Consider the following 17310-nt stretch of genomic DNA (forward strand, 5'->3'; position numbering starts at 1 on the left):
AGACTCATAGAATTGTCAGTCTGGCAAAGTGAGCGACTAAAGGCAACACTGTTAAAGGTTGTCATAATAAGGCTATTAGATGAGCTTATCTGCCTTGTCTCCCTTTGTTCATTGTGATGATTATTATGCCGCTGTAGATGGAATGGAGAGGAGATGGGACAGTGTGCAGACGTTCACTGAGTTTGACATTGCCCTTCAGTTCCACAGGGAGGAAGCCTGAAATTAAGTTGCCTGAAATTCTGCCTTTCTGTCTGAGGAGAGGTCAAGGAGTGTTAGGCAATGCTTATTCACCGCAGCAATGCTCTGAATGGCTGTCGAGCTGAGGAAGAGGGAATCCAGTCACGTCGTGTCAGAGGAGAGGGAGGGGGAGGGGAGGGGGAGGGGAAAGACAGAGGGGGAGTAACATATAGGCATATTACATATAAGTAGCTTAGCTGAGGCTGAAAACTGTGTACTCTAAGTACTAGTTTAAATAAATACTTCATTTAAAGTATGCATCCCTCTTCTTTGAAAGCTTTAACTCTTATTCACGTCATTTTCACATCTTTACCCAAACTGCTCATTACTGCAGCATGTTACGTTCAAACATGCATGCCTCACTGACGTGCCATCAACATACAGTAAGATTGATATTTTTCATACAGAAACTAAAAACCCACTGATTTAGTCTGGCCTTAATATATAATTGTATCTTTTATTTTATTATAATGGCTTATTATTTTTTTTATTAGTTTATTATTTGCTTGTTGATTTGATAGTGTTTTATGCAATGGTTTTAGTATTTATACAAAGTATATTTCACTCCTTTATTAACATTTCACTGTTTTACCATAATCACTTTATTCAGTATTTTATTTTTATTATTTTTTTCTACTCAATTTGGTTTGCATCAGTCTATTCATCTTCTCTCCATTTCCGTCAGTGTTTGTATTCTTTCAACATCCTGTTTGTTTGTGTCAATTTGTAAAGCATATTACATTTCATTTGATTAATGAAATTATCTCCACGTCACTGCAGAGAAACCAAGAACACAGAGGATGAGAGGTAGACTAGAGCTGCTGGTTATCCACACAGTTCTCATGCTCAACATATGATCCTCACATAGTCAGAGCGTGGGCTCACAGAAATGGCTTCCATGGCAACAGCAAAATTACCTGTAGGACAGTGTGTGCATGTGTGTGTGTGTGTGTGTGTGTGTGTGTGTGTGTGTGTGTGTGTGTGTGTGTGTGTGTGTGTGTGTTTGTGTGTGTGTGTGTTCGAGAGAGAAAGTAATAGGCTGTTCAGATCTACCAGGGAACTCAGAATTTTTCAGCCAAAACAAGCTGAAAGCTACATGCCTCTATTCACCTCATCCACTTTAATTCTTATCCAGTTAAGTCAAATGCACTGAGATGAACAACTTACTCTCCACTGCTGCTAAATGAGTAACAGTATAGTCAAAGTGGACAACAACACATTCAAAATCTTCAGTTGTCAAAATAAAAAAGATTAATTAATTAATTTCACATAACAAGCTTAATGCTATTGATACATACTGAAACTTTTAGTATATGTGTCTGACAAGGTTTTGAACCGTCTTTCATTTAACACTAAAATAAATTTCAACTCCTTAAAGGTCTCCTTTTGTCTGTTTTATTAATACAGGCAGAGTTGTAATATAATACGTGTCATATTCAAAACACACTTGGGCTAGAGGTCCCTGAACAATTTGTTTTCTGGTGTCATTTTTCTTACTCTGCCTATTTATAGTTTCAGATACTAGCAAGTGTTCAGAAACAGGCTGAGCTATTTCCTTATTCTGGTCTTTGATCCAAGTCCTTGCTGCATTCTAAGGATCTGGGGTTGGTTCTGACCAGCTAGTGAGCCCTTCTGGGGTCGCTGAGCCGAGGAGAAGGGGTCAACTTTGTACTTTGTGTTTAGAAACCGCAACCGACTAATCTTACCCATTCTGTAAATGGCAACGAGAACAACTGTTCATATCATCAATAGATCGAATGACTCTGTGTAATGTGAAAGGTGTCAGGTGAAGTCACATCGCATCATCACAAAGCTCTTCTCTGCTTTACTTTATGAGTTCTGTATTGAGAGCTGGTATTTCTCTCAGGAGTTGCTGGAGAACAAAGAAGAAGGTAAAATGAAGGCGAAAGTTGGAAGTATATTTGCCAGGTGGCCAGAATCCCCTAAAAAAGATGTTTCCATACAATCATATTGCATTGTTAATTATAGGTAAAGGGAAACATTTTTTTCTCTTGGATTATGTCTGTTTTCAGCGTATCACAAATTGCATTACATTTTAGTTACAATTTTAACTTTAATCAACTAAAATGATTATCTTAATTGTGCTTTAAGTTTAACTGCCACCTCAGAACTCCCACTCTAACAACATGTAGAGAAGTGACTCTTCCCCATCAGTCATGTGTTTGTACATGTGTGCACTTCATGTGTGGCTCCGGTCACTTGAGACACCCGTAGCACCGTCATACAGCGGAGAGCAATCGAGCCTTGAGAGTCAGTGAATGTGTAGTGTGGTGCATTCTGCAACGATTTCCTGCTGCTGTTTAATGTATCTATAGAACAGGTCGATGAGCACGCCGGGAAGAATTCTATATTTCTGCCTGATGAACTACTAAATCATCTCTGGGATGGTCGGCTGCGTGAGGAAAATCCATATCCATTTTACCTTTTGTCTTTCATTGGCCACTACCTCTCAGGTCATCAAAAATAGACACAGGAGAGGGATAGAAAGAGTAGCTTCACCCAGAGAACAAGTGAGAGATAAAACAAGAGAATTATATGTTGATCTCAATTTACAAAAAAGTCACAGGGCTGTAACTCCATAAACTAAATGACAAACACCCATTTCATTTTGTGACACTGATACATACATAAGACTTGACCAACTTTCATGCTTCAATTCCACTGAACCTTAAGCACTTTAATCTTCACGTATGTACAGTTTTATGATATGATGTATTTTATTGTAATGTCAATGGTTGCTGTAGTCCTCCACATACTAGGAAGTGATTCCTTCTAAAACACATAGCACATCGCCACATCTTCTGTTGCACAGCGAAGGTGTGAAGAAGCAACTACACCAAATTGTGAATTACTGGACTGTGAATGTTATTTAACCGATATATTTGTGCACCGGACCAACCATCTGGATCCTGTTGACCCAGTTTGCAAGAACAGCACACACAAACATGGTCCAATTCTCACTTTACCTAATGCAAACAATGACCTCTTACAGAAACTTTAAATCACATTTTAATGCTTTATAACAGTGATTATGATGCATCATTACAAAGGATTATGATGTATTTTAACTATTGGAATTAATATCATTGAGTAACCATCAATTATGAAATATTATGATATTTGACCTTATAAATTATTATAAAATGCTTTATAATGTGCTATGATTAAAGCACTATGCACTATGAAAATTTAAAAGTGATTATAACTATAATAATACAGTGCTATGAGCAGATTATAATGCATTACATGTGTGTTTATATTATAGACATGTGCGTGATAAAAAGGTCACTGAATACTTTAGCAGGACATAACACTGCCAAGATGAAGATACCTAACAAACCTACCTGACCCTAACTGCCAAACATACTGCTGTTTTACAGTGCAGTCATGCACTTCTGTGGATACAGCTTTACACATGGAGCTTGTCTACACACACCTCATCAAACTGATAGATGTTAATCATTTCCCCAGGTGTAAGCAGGAGTTGGTCCAGGTGACCTTTCATAAACCTGAGCCGCTACTGTCAGCATGATTAACAAGTAATGACTCAACATGGTTACGCTCTCTCTAACGATGCGGAATCAACTACCCAAATGTAATCTGGACTTGTTAGTGAAGCTGTCAGTATTTGAAAAAAGAATAGTAGCTCCATAAATTACTCTCCAATCACAGCCCAAAGGAACAGACAGGTGGAGGTAAGAGAGAGAGGAGGAAACGTGAAGCAGATGGAGGACGACTGATTGGCTGTAAATGCTTGTGCTTTATCTTTTGTCACTAATTAGGGTTGCTCAGGGTAATTTGCTTGCCTATTAAGCCAACGTTTGGGAAATGGACGAGAGCCTTGCATTCTGAAGACCCTCAGAAGAAGCGAGTGTTTTTGCATATACTAAAACCAACAAAAAGACATCCAGCAGAGCTGTCCATTAAGTAAAGTACTGCCATTGTCTGCAGAGCTACACTTTGTCTCTCTGTCTCTCCCATAATCCCTATTTCTCTTCACTCTACCATGTCCTCCCCTTGTCGTTTGTCAGTACCTTACCTTCCTCTCCGTCTTTTTTTCTCCCCACTTTCTTTATCATTCTGTCTCGCTTCCTCTCCATCACTTTCTCACCTATCACTCTTGTCTGCCTGTGCCAAATGTCTTTTTATCTGTCTCAGCAGAGTTTGTGTGTTCGGGGACCATTCAGAGAATATATTGGTTAAGACAAGACGAAGGGAAGACAAACACCAATCAGCCTGGAAATGGAGCTGGCAGGGGAGACAGTGTCATAGTTATTTTACTGTTTTGTGCCATTGTACTCCTCATGCTCTCGTTGTTAAATGTTTTCTCTTTATCTTTACCTCTTGCGTTAATAAACATGGTGTATGGGGATTCGGTAGCAGGGGAAGCTGAAGGGAAAAAAGTCTGGAAGGTGAATGTAGATGCACTGACCTGCCAGAACTCCCTGTTCCTGTCATTTTATCTGCACTTTCCACTTTTTTTAGTTCGACAGTATTTCTCTCTCATTCAGTTACATTTACTGACACAAATGCACTGTAGCCGACTCTCGACTACCGTAGGTTCTCCCCAACACAGATACGGCTTCAGCAGGTAAGTTCAACAATGGTATATTTATTTATTTCAAAATACAACACAAAATGCGGACCGTCGTGCGCAGGGGCGCCGCTAGGGATTTTGGGCCCCATGAAAAGAATCTTTACAGGGCCCCCAACACAGCGGCAACATTTTTTGATGCTATTTTACATACAATTATGCATTTTAATGGTATTTTTGACTATCATTTGACATCATCAACTTAGTGTCATTATTTTTTCTGTATTATAATTTCATCATCATTAGGGGCCTCTCTGGGCCCCCCTCCATCATGGGCCCCTAGAATCCGTCTCCTTTACCCCCCCTTTTCGGCGCCCCTGGTCGTGCGCTCCGCTTCGCTGCCCGGCTTCTCGGGCGCACTCGGTCCACCGTTCCCGGAACGCCACCACTCTGATGGCTTTACGCTCTCGTCTCAGTCCTCGTTCCGCGTGTGTGACTGTTCCTCCTCTAGAACTCCAGTCTGCTCCTGCTTAAGTAGGTTTGGCATAATTATCACCACATTACAGCTGTGTTGATTGAACTCACCACGGCACTGTTCCCATGAACCACTCCCACACCTCTCTCCCCTGCAGCTGAGCGCAGACCACGCCCACTGCCACAGGCACATTTGAAACTGTTTATGTTTACTCTATCATGTTTCAGATGCAAATTAAATGTATCTGAAACAAAGATGTCACTTCACTTCCTTAGAAGCAGACCCGCAATAAGTGGGTTGTATACCAATTACAGTGCATTACTTTTCGTAGTACGAACCCTGCATGAGAACATCCACTTTGACATTAAAATGCAACATTAATATGTCAAGAATGTAACATTGAAATTGCCTTTTATGATACTTGTTAAGTGCATGTTAATTAGCGATGGGAATCACAAAAAAAACTAAGATACCATATTATCACCATACTTAAGTCGACGATACAACCTTATTGTGAATTTACAATATGCCCAGTATTTATTACCTACTCTCAACTGCAAATGATTCAGTTTGTCATCATGTTTTATTTAATAATATAACGTTTTCACTCAGGTCATGTCACGTCCGTCCATATGTAATAGGCGTATAGCCACTGAACTAAAATATTTATTATCATCATCCAATATTTACTTTGTTTAAGTCGTCCATAGTGGTGATTTATATTCAATCATTTGATTTACGCAATCAAATGATTTGGAAATAAAAGATTGTATTTTCATTGATGAAAAACTCTTATCATTAGTAATTTTAATTATGTATTATAAGCTACATAGAGCTAGTGTTAGGAAGCTAAACATTTCATAATTCATCTCTATTTTTAGAGATTTATGCTGTGAAAACATCTCCTTCTAACAAATGTTTTCATTAAAGTTTTTATTGAAGATCATGATTACGTTATAATTTACTTTTGTCCAATACTTCTTTTTTTCTGAATGGAGCTTGAATGCACCACAATGTTACTCAATGGAACATTCAATTCAATTCAATTCAATTCAGTTTATTTTGTATAGCCCAGAATCACAAATTACAAATTTGCCTCAGAGGGCTTTACAATCTGTGCACATGCGACATCCTCTGTCCTTCCCTCACATCGGCACAGGAAAAACTCCCCTAAAAACCCCTTTAACAGGGAGAAAAAAGGAAGAAACCTATGGGAGAACGACAGAGGAGGGATCCTTCTCCCAGGATGGACAGAATGCAATAGATGTCATGTGTACAGAATGAGCAGCATAACAGTTCTTAGATACAACACATTCAATGTATATGACATAAATGATTCATATAATAAGACTACATATAATAACAGCAGCAATTATTACAGTAGAATTATAGCCATGAAAATAGGGATAGTAATGTGACTAATAATAATAATCGAAGTAGCAGTGGGTGTCAGTCGGCTCACAGCAGGAGGCACGACTACGGTCCAGTCAGTCAACATCAGTTTGGCTGTGCTCAACAGCTGTTGCTGTCACCATTACTAGCATTCCTCCTGCTGATGTCAACACAGATCTGTTGTCCACATGTGTTGTTATCAGACCAGCGACTGGAAAGCATCAATGACAATCACAAGATTGCATTTTTTACTGAATACAGGCCGATGAAGATGGTCAGGGAAACCTCTTTTCACACTATGATGGTTAGACTGTGTAAATAATCCGCGGTTCACATGACTTCCTGGTTAATATACATCCAAAAAGCTCCCTTGCTGCTGATTTAAGGCACTTTTGTAAGGCTTTCAGAAATGTTTACAGCAACACGTCAGGTGAGTTGCACGACACTCTCAAAAACACAGAACAAACACTTTCACATGTGTTATGTGACTCGAATGAAAGAAGATTTCCCTGCACAAACAAACCACATGTCTCAGGACACCATAGATATTGTAGCTTCTTCAATTTTTATGGTTATGAAACGCCAACACGTGGTATTGTCTTGATGGTCTTTTAACCAGCATCAATACTTAAATAATGCAAAAGTTCAACAGCCCCATTTCAGGCTTGCCAACCAATGACCAATGAGCTTAGAAAAACAGGATCTGTTCAAGGTTCTTTACTGGCAGAAGGTCATAATTTAACACATTCATTGGTCTGTATAATATTTCATACGATCAGACAGTGAAAAAGTGAACTGCCAGATGCTTGGTTAGCTGAACTAGTCCTGTGTTTTCCTGTTACATCGGTAGCATCCTCCGTTCCAACGTTCTTCTTTTGCTGTTCTTCTGTTCTTCTTGGTAATTCATCTTACAGTGCTAGGGTTCAGCAGTTATTTGACTGGCGGATCCTGTGGAAGGATGAGGGGAGAGAGGGAGGACGAGTTGGGGTGAGGGGGTAAGACTTATTGACTTGACACTCTGTAATTGCAGTACTTAAATGGTTGTAACGGCTTTGTTTGAATAATCATTGATTGGAATGTGGAACGTGTTCTACTCGATGACTTCAGTATTACATGGAGTGTTCCCCCTGTGTTTGCAAATGTTTTTTGGAGGGTTAACCCTGATTTTTGAGATAGCAGGGGAGGGTGTTTTATCATAATATCTTTCTCATTCCAAGTTCACTTATTCCCTAGCAGTGGAAATACATCTGTGTAAAAGAGCGAGTGGCTGTATTTCAATCCAGTGGATTCAACCTATAGTTGAAATTCCTGGCGAGTACCCAGTAATCTTGAAACATATTCTATTTTGAAAGTGTTATTTGATTGATTTGGGATTGTTGCCTGAAGTGGTGGCGCTCATTGAGCCGGGATCAGTTTAAAAGGAGGAGGAGATCAATTAGCCGGGCCTTACTGCTGACGCTATTGACTGATATGCAAACAGAGGGCATTGATTGGGCTGTGGGCTGTGCTGTAGCGTTTTCTACCCAAACCGCTGGGCTGAACAGCGTCAACCATTTGTCACAGAGAGGTGAGCCAGTGGCCTTCAAGAAGAAGGAGGCTGGATTAGACTGATTTATTGCTGCTGATATTTTTCTAGGAATAACTAACGGATCAGTTCTTCTTGTGGCCCACCATTGATCTAGATTACGAGCAGGGTCCTCATTGACCACAGCTCGTTGCTGTTTTTTCAGACGTGTGACTTGTTGAAAACCTGCCTCACTCTGCCTTCAGGCAGGTGCTAGGGAAATTTGAGCCTAGCATTCATTTCTTGTGGCAAAAAAAGGAGTAAATGGAAGTGGACCAATGTAAAGATACTCTGTACAGCAGCTTTGATGAAAATGTATCTGATTCTCTGACACACTTTGTCCTATCTGTGGATTGTGGAGGTGATAGTGCCGCGCTGCCAAGCCTTTGGTGCGTGTCTGAAGATAGATGAGCAAGATTTGTCATTCAGCCAGTGCAACTATAATTACACAGAGGAATTATGGCGGCTCACTAAAATTACCCACTGAATAATAAGCAGAATTGCGAACACTTGGATTCATTTCACAGGTGCTTCACACTTAACCAACAGCTAATTGGGTGTGGGACACGTTTCTTTTTCTGAAGAAAGCATTGACTTTGAACACATCACTTGAGATGAGATGTCCATGGGTGTGGGCTGAAAGGGAGGGACAACACTATTCCCATCATCCATTCCTGAATAAAGGCCCCTAAAGCCATTGTTCACCCACACACTTAACCTGTCTCAGTCTTAACCTCCTCTCAGGGCCCATTAGGCGCACAGTGTATGGAGACTGAAAACAGTGTTATATTCTGTATGGAGCTTCATGGAATTACCCCGCTATGGCAATATTTGTATCCCTGGTCAACATCACAAAAACAGTCCTCAGTTTTTGTGTTTGTGAAAACTGCTAGAAAGCATCGCTTCACATTAGCCTTCAGTAGTTTGGAAACACTTCTGCCTGAATGCTTTGAAATTGTGTGTTTGTGCAGTTGATTTAACATTTTCCCATATTTTCCATGTGAATGCATCAGTGGCCAATGCTGACTGTTCAGGGAGGAGTGACCGTGTATGATGACATCAAGTGCATACTCTCATAAATGTTATTAGTATTGTTATTCTTGTCATTCCACTTAATCTAGTAAACAGGAGACAGAGAGTATATGATATCACAGCCGCACCTGTCGCCATTTTTTGTATAATAATATTTATGTTTATGTATAATTATAATCATAGCTATAATTTTCCGGGGGACTAAGATTATTCCCACAATCCCAATTTTTTAAAAGGAAACAGAAAAAATAAATAAACTTGACCCCCATGTCTATAATACATTATAAACATACATATAACGTGATACAATCTGTTAATTTTAGCTATGAGCAACCATAGTTATCCATAGTGCTTCATAATAATAATCATAACACATTATAAAGCATATAAAAATAATTTTCATTTTCAATAACTGCTGGTCACTTATCAACATTACTCTTTTGCAAGGATCAAATTGTTTTATAATTCTAAAGTTGTAACACATTATAATAATTTAATAAATGCCTTATATTCACTGTTATAGGGTTCTGGGACAGAGGATGTCGCATGTGCACAGATTGTAAAGCCCTCTGAGGCAAATTTGTAATTTGTGATTCTGGGCTATACAAAATAAACTGAATTGAATTGAATTGAATTATTATGCATTATATACACTGTTATAATGCAACATCATTTGATTATGAGTAAAGTAGAATTTAGAACTTAGATTAGTTGTTTAACCAAAGTAATTTATAATCACATTATAATGCATTATTGCAGTGAATATAGTGCATTATGAAAATATTATAATGGGTATGAATCATGAGAATTAAAAAAAAGTGACCTGCAATTATAAAGTATTATGAAACTTGGCCATATAAGACATTTTAAAACCCTTTCTAATTTGTTATGATGTTGTTATAAATCATTATACATAGGTTCTGGGAAGCAAAAATTACTCTTGAACTGAACTCACAAAATGCTCCTAGTGATGAAGGGTTACAAACAGATATTGCCTTCAGCTAAGGACAAAAGAAAGGTCTGAAAAAAAGTATGGAGCATAATGTTTCTTCTGTTGCCATGGTTATCTGCAGTTCAGTATACTAAATGTTGCTTGGTGATTTATATCAGTGGTTAAACTGTTGACTGGAACATCTTTGAGATATCCTGTATGTTCTTTGGCTACTGTTTCAAGGATAGTTCATTCAGATGTCAGTATTAGTTATACGTGTATATAATGTCCTTGCAGACCAGGAGTTTAAGAGTTAACTAATTTGATTATTTATAATATTATCCCGACCTTATTGTCATAAGAGTGTTCTTATTGCAGCTGTGTAGTATGAATCTGCATTAGATTCAAAGGTGGATTTAAATTCAATGTTGTAATGCGCATTTTTGAAGCTACTACACAGAATTGTAGAGGACTGCATCCTATTCTAAACGTCAGCCTTCTGCTGAAACATAAATACACAAAGATGAAAAGATGAGCAGTAGCTTGACTAACCAGCAAACACAGCAGGGAACGATAAGAACTGTGACAGTGTAAACGATAAAAGAAGCCAAACTTAAAACAACGCCTAATTTTGTAGTTTTCCTGTGTGCTTCTTGTATTTTTGTCATAACTATACAACATCTTCCTCTCTTGGACTTTATCAATTCTAAAGCTTTATCCCCTCTCCATTTCTGCCTGCCTATTTATAGGGGGATAAATAGGCAGGCAGAAATGGAGAGGGGATAAAGCTTTAGAATTGATAAAGTCCAAGAGAGGATCAATGCCTAACCCTAATCATTCAAGATCAATGCCTAACCTTAACCATTCAAGACCAATGCCTAACCTTAACCATTTACCCCTTTACTCTCCTAACCCTTCCTGTTTTAGAAATACAGAGAAGTGAGGAAGAAAAGGATGTAAAATGTTCCTCCAGGGTGTTTCCTGCTTTGCTTTGGTAATTTCTCCTGCTCCTGCTGTCAGGATGTGAGTTTGAACTTTTTTTCCACAAAGCGACGTGAGGGCAAGATTTTATTTATATTTTTACTTTAAAGGATAAGGCTAATGCAATATTCGATAGTTTTGTTATTGTCAACAACTCTCCTATAAAAAACAAAAATGGGTTAGTCCTTCTCTTAATTATCTATTCTGTTGCTCTCAGACATAAGCTCATTGGTTCCTTATGAAAATGTAAATCTTTAAAACCGGGTCATGGATACATACTTTTATATTTTTAGAGGACACATTTCCCAAAACAGCTGGGGACTGTTTTCTTGTAGCATTGACCTCCAACAGCTATGTTTAGGCTTTGACCTTGAAAAGCTAAGGTTAGGCATTGGCTTCAAATGGTTAAGGTTAGGCATTGATCTTGAATGATTAGGGTTAGGCATTGATCTTGAATGGTTAAGGTTAGGCATTGATCTTGAATGATTAGGGTTAGGCATTGATCTTGAATGATTAGGGTTAGGCATTGATCTTGAATGATTAGGGTTGAATGATTAGGGTTAGGCATTGATCTTGAATGAAGGGTTGCATTGATCTTGAATGATTAGGGTTAGGCATTGATCTTGAATGGTTAAGGTTAGGCATTGATCTTGAATGGTTAAGGTTAGGCATTGGTCTCCAAAAGTTAAGGTCAGGTAGGTCGTTTTCTCAAATATTGGGCTACCATGTAAACATTACTGAATTTCTTATTTTTTATATATTTTTTAACAAGTCAAACCCTGTCCACTGCCCTGACCCCAACATGCTCTGGTTTTTCTTTTCACTGTGAAACAAACAATTTTTCTAAAGTCCTCCTCTCCAACCCCCACCTGGTGGTGATTTAGAGAGCGAGAAAGAGCTGAGCCGAGGATGGATTGATGAAATATTGATGAAAAGCTAAGTGTGTGATTTGTAGCATGGCATCAAAGGCATCTGCTTCACTGGTGCAGTGAGAGAGAGGAGGGGAGACATGGAGGCAGAGACTGCAAAGATACATAGATACATTCAAAACAACAAAACAAACGCGGATTGAAACCAAAAGATTGACAAAGTCACTGTCAGTGACATGTCTGAAAACATAATTTTGTAGCGTGGTAGGAAATCTCTTTGAAACTTCTTCTGTAATGCTATCAGAGAGATACCTATCATTGATCTCAATAAATGAGGACATACTGTATATTATATTGTGACAATATATTTTAAATTCTTGTCAAAATGTGTTCTATATCTACTTTAATTAGTATTAAACTTATGTAATTCATTGTGACGAATAAAGGTAGACCAGTAGAATGAAATGGTGCATACTCAAATGTGAATAGTCGTTCCAAACAGATTTTTCATTTCAGGAAGTGTTAGTGTAAAGCCAATACTCTGCAGTCTGTTGATCACTCAGGCTATTTGTATTGTTAAATTTGTATTTGTATTGTTAAATTAAATTTCTTCTCACTCTTCACTACTTCCCTAGGCTTTCACCTGGAGTATTATCTAAAGTCATATTAAAAGCATCATCTACCCAGCTAGATGGATAGCCACTATGGAGTTATCCTCACTGGCACTGGAAGGGTTTCTCCCTCCCAACATCAGCACTACTTACCCTAACTAAACTCCTAATCTCCCTCCCACGGCAGCTACAAGGCAAAAGAACATAGTCGGTCTGTTTTTTCCTAATGCACCTTTGTACTTTGATATTCAAGCAGTTGATGTATTATATGTACATGTAACCATGTAACCCAGTGACAGTACAAGGGTCTGCTGACCCTAGATTGTGTTGATGCGATTGTTGACAAAAAGGAGAATCGGCATTCTAACAAAAAGAAAATCCCAAAACCCACAAAATGACCATGCATATATACATTTTCAACCCATGTTGTGTTGAAATTTTGAAGAAAACTTTCTTTGCCTGCCTCCAGGTTAAGGGAGAATAAAAAACACAGAAAAGCCTTTTTCAACACTTTCGAGTAGAGCACCTGTTCAAGCCTGAGACTGTTTATGCTGAAGCATTTTAAATAGAAATGCCTTAGCCAAGCGTGTTTGGGAAGTAGGGAGCATACGGCTGGATAATGAGACTTGGATCATAATACAGGAGTTGTGTGAGAGTTGGTAAACAGATGTTTTGACATAGTTTAGCTCTTGTGAAACACTGCTTTACTCATTTACTTAAATTCACCAAGACTTTTATACATATATTTTTGATTCTTCATTCACTGTGGTGGAGGCATGAGAGAAAAAAACAAAGTTTTCTTCAAGAATTCATGATAACACAGGATGAGTCACTGATATACAAATTTGGGATTTTATGTGTAAGGCGTTACTTGAAAGACCGACGCCTCGGTTATACTCCCAAATGAACACCTACACAGACAGCTTTGGATACCCAAGTCGCGTAGTAGTTCTGTCTTTATGGTCTTTATCGATAGCAATGCTACCATTACTTCAGCAGTGGCAGCTAGGAGTCTCCTGGACAAGACCATGCACACAACAAAAACGGTGGTAAACAGGTATCCGCACACAGCCTAAGCATTCACCCTGTGATGACCAAATTTACGCCACGTGGACCGAAGCAGACGCTGGCAGACCCTCGCATACTCACAGACTCTAGTTGACGCGGAAAGTATAGCTTCTGCCAAACTGACTTAACTGAAAGACCAAGATGATAGCGTAGAGGACAAGATGAGTTTCCACTGCATGGATATAAATGTCTGTCACAAATTTGAGAACAGCCAAAAGATACATGGCAGCATCAGCACAAAGTACACGCTCGTTGCTCTTCTCTTTCAACCACACTTTCTTTCTTTTTCTCTAACACTTCTTTTATTCGAGCCAAATGCTAATGCAGCCAGAAGGCTCTTTGAAATTGAAATGATGTGAAAATAGAATTGCAGTGGCAAATGAGCTGTGTTTGCTGGTCCCGTTGGGGCCAGCATCAAGCCCTTTGAACGTGCCTCTCCCCCAACGAGAAGGCCCCGTTCTGGGCCGTGGTCTCCTCAGCGCACCCCTCCCTTTTCTCGTCAGCTGGAGAGCTCCCAGTGGAGCAGAGATCAAGCTGAAGCTGATTGGAATGGAGTTAGTTTCACACATGCGCACACGCACATGGATATATATACATAGGCACATCTGTGAACCCTCGCAATGAACTCAATGGCATGCATAGGTTTCCTCCTGCATTCAAAACACATACACATATGTTTGAAGTTCACATGAACACAGATGCATTAAGCAAGTAAGCTGCAAACCATACACACACACACACACACACACACACACACACACACACACACACACACACACACACACACACACACACACACACACACACACACACACACACACAGAGGCACACTGATGACCATCCCAAGCATAAATGCACAGTTTGAGAAGCATAGTGCAATCATATGTGAAGTACATTAATACATGTACTATGTGCTGTACTCTGGTACATTGGATTTGAAACGAAACAATGACTCTGAGGTTAAAATGCTGACTTTGATGAGCAGTATTGTGATTCTGCTCTTTTGTAATGATGTAAATTCTGATTAATGAACTATACTAGCTTTTACCAACTTTTTGGGTTCCCATCAGCATATGACAAACTTGATTTTCTTCTTCACTAGCACCCTTAGGCGTATATATATAGACTTTTTCAAAACATGGATGTAGTCCCCGTCACCCATAGGTTTCTGATGAGCCGTTGTGAAGCTCAAAGTGGCCGTCCCTGGACGCCCCCCGTACAGTTATAGTTAACAGGGATATTATTTATAGAGACAAAACTTGTTGTAAACACGTTTATTCTTCCTGTGAAGTTGGGCATTGTAACATGGAGAACTATGGGTATTGACTCACTTTTAGAGCCAGCATAACGTGTCCATTCAATGAACCACAGTTTTGGGCACTTCCTCCTTGGCTTCTTTTCTCAGACTAGGAGGTTGTCGCTTGGTCTGTATGGGACACACCGGGCTTTCAACTAACTCCAATGTTAACCCATCTGCGTCTTTATTAGACAGTATAGAGTTGAGATAGTAACAAAGTCCACTTTGGGAAGAGGTTGTGGTCAAAGGTTGGGTCAAACAAATACAGACTTTCACCCAAAAAATAGCTGTTAGTGTCCCGTGTGAAACTAAGTCAAATGTTAAGGTAATTCTGAACATGGCGTAAGTTAAGCTACAACTTGTAACTTAAGTGTGTAAGACACAGTACATACAGTGGGGCAAAAAAGTATTTAGTCAGCCACCAATTGTGCAAGTTCTCCCACTTAAAAAGATGAGAGAGGCCTGTAATTTTCATCATAGGTACACTTCAACTATGAGAGACAGAATGGGGGGAAAGAATCCAGGAAATCACATTGTAGGATTTTTTATGAATTAATTGGTAAATTCCTCGGTAAAATAAGTATTTGTTCACCTACAAACAAGCAAGATTTCTGGCTCTCACAGACCTGTAACTTCTTCTTTAAGAGGCTCTCCTCTGTCCTCCACTCGTTACCTGTATTAATGGCACCTGTTTGAACTTGTTATCAGTATAAAAGACACCTGTCCACAACCTCAAACAGTCACACTCCAAACTCCACTATGGCCAAGACCAAAGAGCTGTCAAAGGACACCAGAAACAAAATTGTAGACCTGCACCAGGCTGGGAAGACTGAATCTGCAATAGGTAAGCAGCTTGGTGTGAAGAAATCAACTGTGGGAGCAATTATTAGAAAATGGAAGACATACAAGACCACTGATAATCTCCCTCGATCTGGGGCTCCACGCAAGATCTCACCCGTGGGGCCAAAATGATCACAAGAACGGTGAACAAAAATCCCAGAACCACACAGGGGGACCTAGTGAATGACCTGCAGAGAGCTGGGACCAAAGTAACAAAGGCTACCATCAGTAACACACTACGCCGCCAGGGACTCAAATCCTGCAGTGCCAGACGTGTCCCCCTGCTTAAGCCAGTACATGTCCAGGCCCGTCTGAAGTTTGCTAGAGAGCATTTGGATGATCCAGAAGATGATTGGGAGAATGTCATATGGTCAGATGAAACCAAAATAGAACTTTTTGGTAAAAACTCAACTCGTCGTGTTTGGAGGAGAAAGAATGCCGAGTTGCATCCAAAGAACACCATACCTACTGTGAAGCATGGGGGTGGAAACATCATGCTTTGGGGCTGTTTTTCTGCAAGGGGACCAGGACGACTGATCCGTGTAAAGGAAAGAATGAATGGGGCCATGTATCGTGAGATTTTGAGTGAAAACCTCCTTCCATCAGCAAGGGCATTGAAGATGAAACGTGGCTGGGTCTTTCAGCATGACAATGATCCCAAACACACCGCCCGGGCAACGAAGGAGTGGCTTCGTAAGAAGCATTTCAAGGTCCTGGAGTGGCCTAGCCAGTCTCCAGATCTCAACCCCATAGAAAATCTGTGGAGGGAGTTGAAAGTCCGTGTTGCCCAGCGACAGCCCCAAAACATCACTGCTCTAGAGGAGATCTGCATGGAGGAATGGGCCAAAATACCAGCAACAGTGTGTGAAAAGCTTGTGAAGACTTACAGAAAACGTTTGACCTCTGTCATTGCCAACAAAGGGTATACAACAAAGTATTGAGATGAACTTTTGTTATTGACCAAATACTTATTTTCCACCATAATTTGCAAATATATTCTTTAAAAATCAGAAAATGTGATTTTCAGTAAAAAAAAAAATTCTCATTTTGTCTCTCATAGTTTAGGTATACCTATGATGAAAGGCCTCTCTCATCTTTTTAAGTGGGAGAACTTGCACAATTGGTGGCTGACTAAATACTTTTTTGCCCCACTGTATATACATACAATATAGAATTTATTGTACGTAACAAACATAACTATTTTAACCCAAATCACAATCTTTTTCTAACCCTAACCAATAACCTTCGTTGCCAATACCTAAACAAGTAAACCTAAAAACTAAGTTAACCTTAGTGGGAGTTTATTTTGAAAAAACACTGTACATGGAACGATCAAAACTGACTCGCTGTCCCTGGTACATCCAAAAACTGATGCTAGAGCTGTTCCTAGAGCGGCATAGTTTGAAGCGTACCACTGACCATGCTGCGGCATTTGACAGGTTGGGAGTAAGAATGTGT

At 39.5% G+C, this 17310-nt stretch overlaps 1 protein-coding gene across 3 annotated transcripts in view; it reads left to right on the top strand.

Annotated features, from left to right (window-relative positions):
* nlgn1 (neuroligin 1) overlaps window positions 1-17310 on the top strand; it is a 277347-nt gene that overhangs the window by 51864 nt on the left and 208173 nt on the right. The window contains exon 3 of one of the 3 annotated variants that reach the window (XM_054624197.1): window positions 16198-16214. The exons of the other annotated variants lie outside the window; for them this stretch is intronic. Within the exon in view, the coding sequence (XP_054480172.1) occupies window positions 16198-16214 (17 nt within the window). The remainder of the gene's footprint in view (window positions 1-16197; window positions 16215-17310) is intronic. 3 annotated transcript variants of the gene reach the window in all.

Source organism: Anoplopoma fimbria, chromosome 3 (assembly GCF_027596085.1).
Source record: "Anoplopoma fimbria isolate UVic2021 breed Golden Eagle Sablefish chromosome 3, Afim_UVic_2022, whole genome shotgun sequence".
In the NCBI taxonomy this organism is placed as follows: domain Eukaryota; kingdom Metazoa; phylum Chordata; class Actinopteri; order Perciformes; family Anoplopomatidae; genus Anoplopoma; species Anoplopoma fimbria.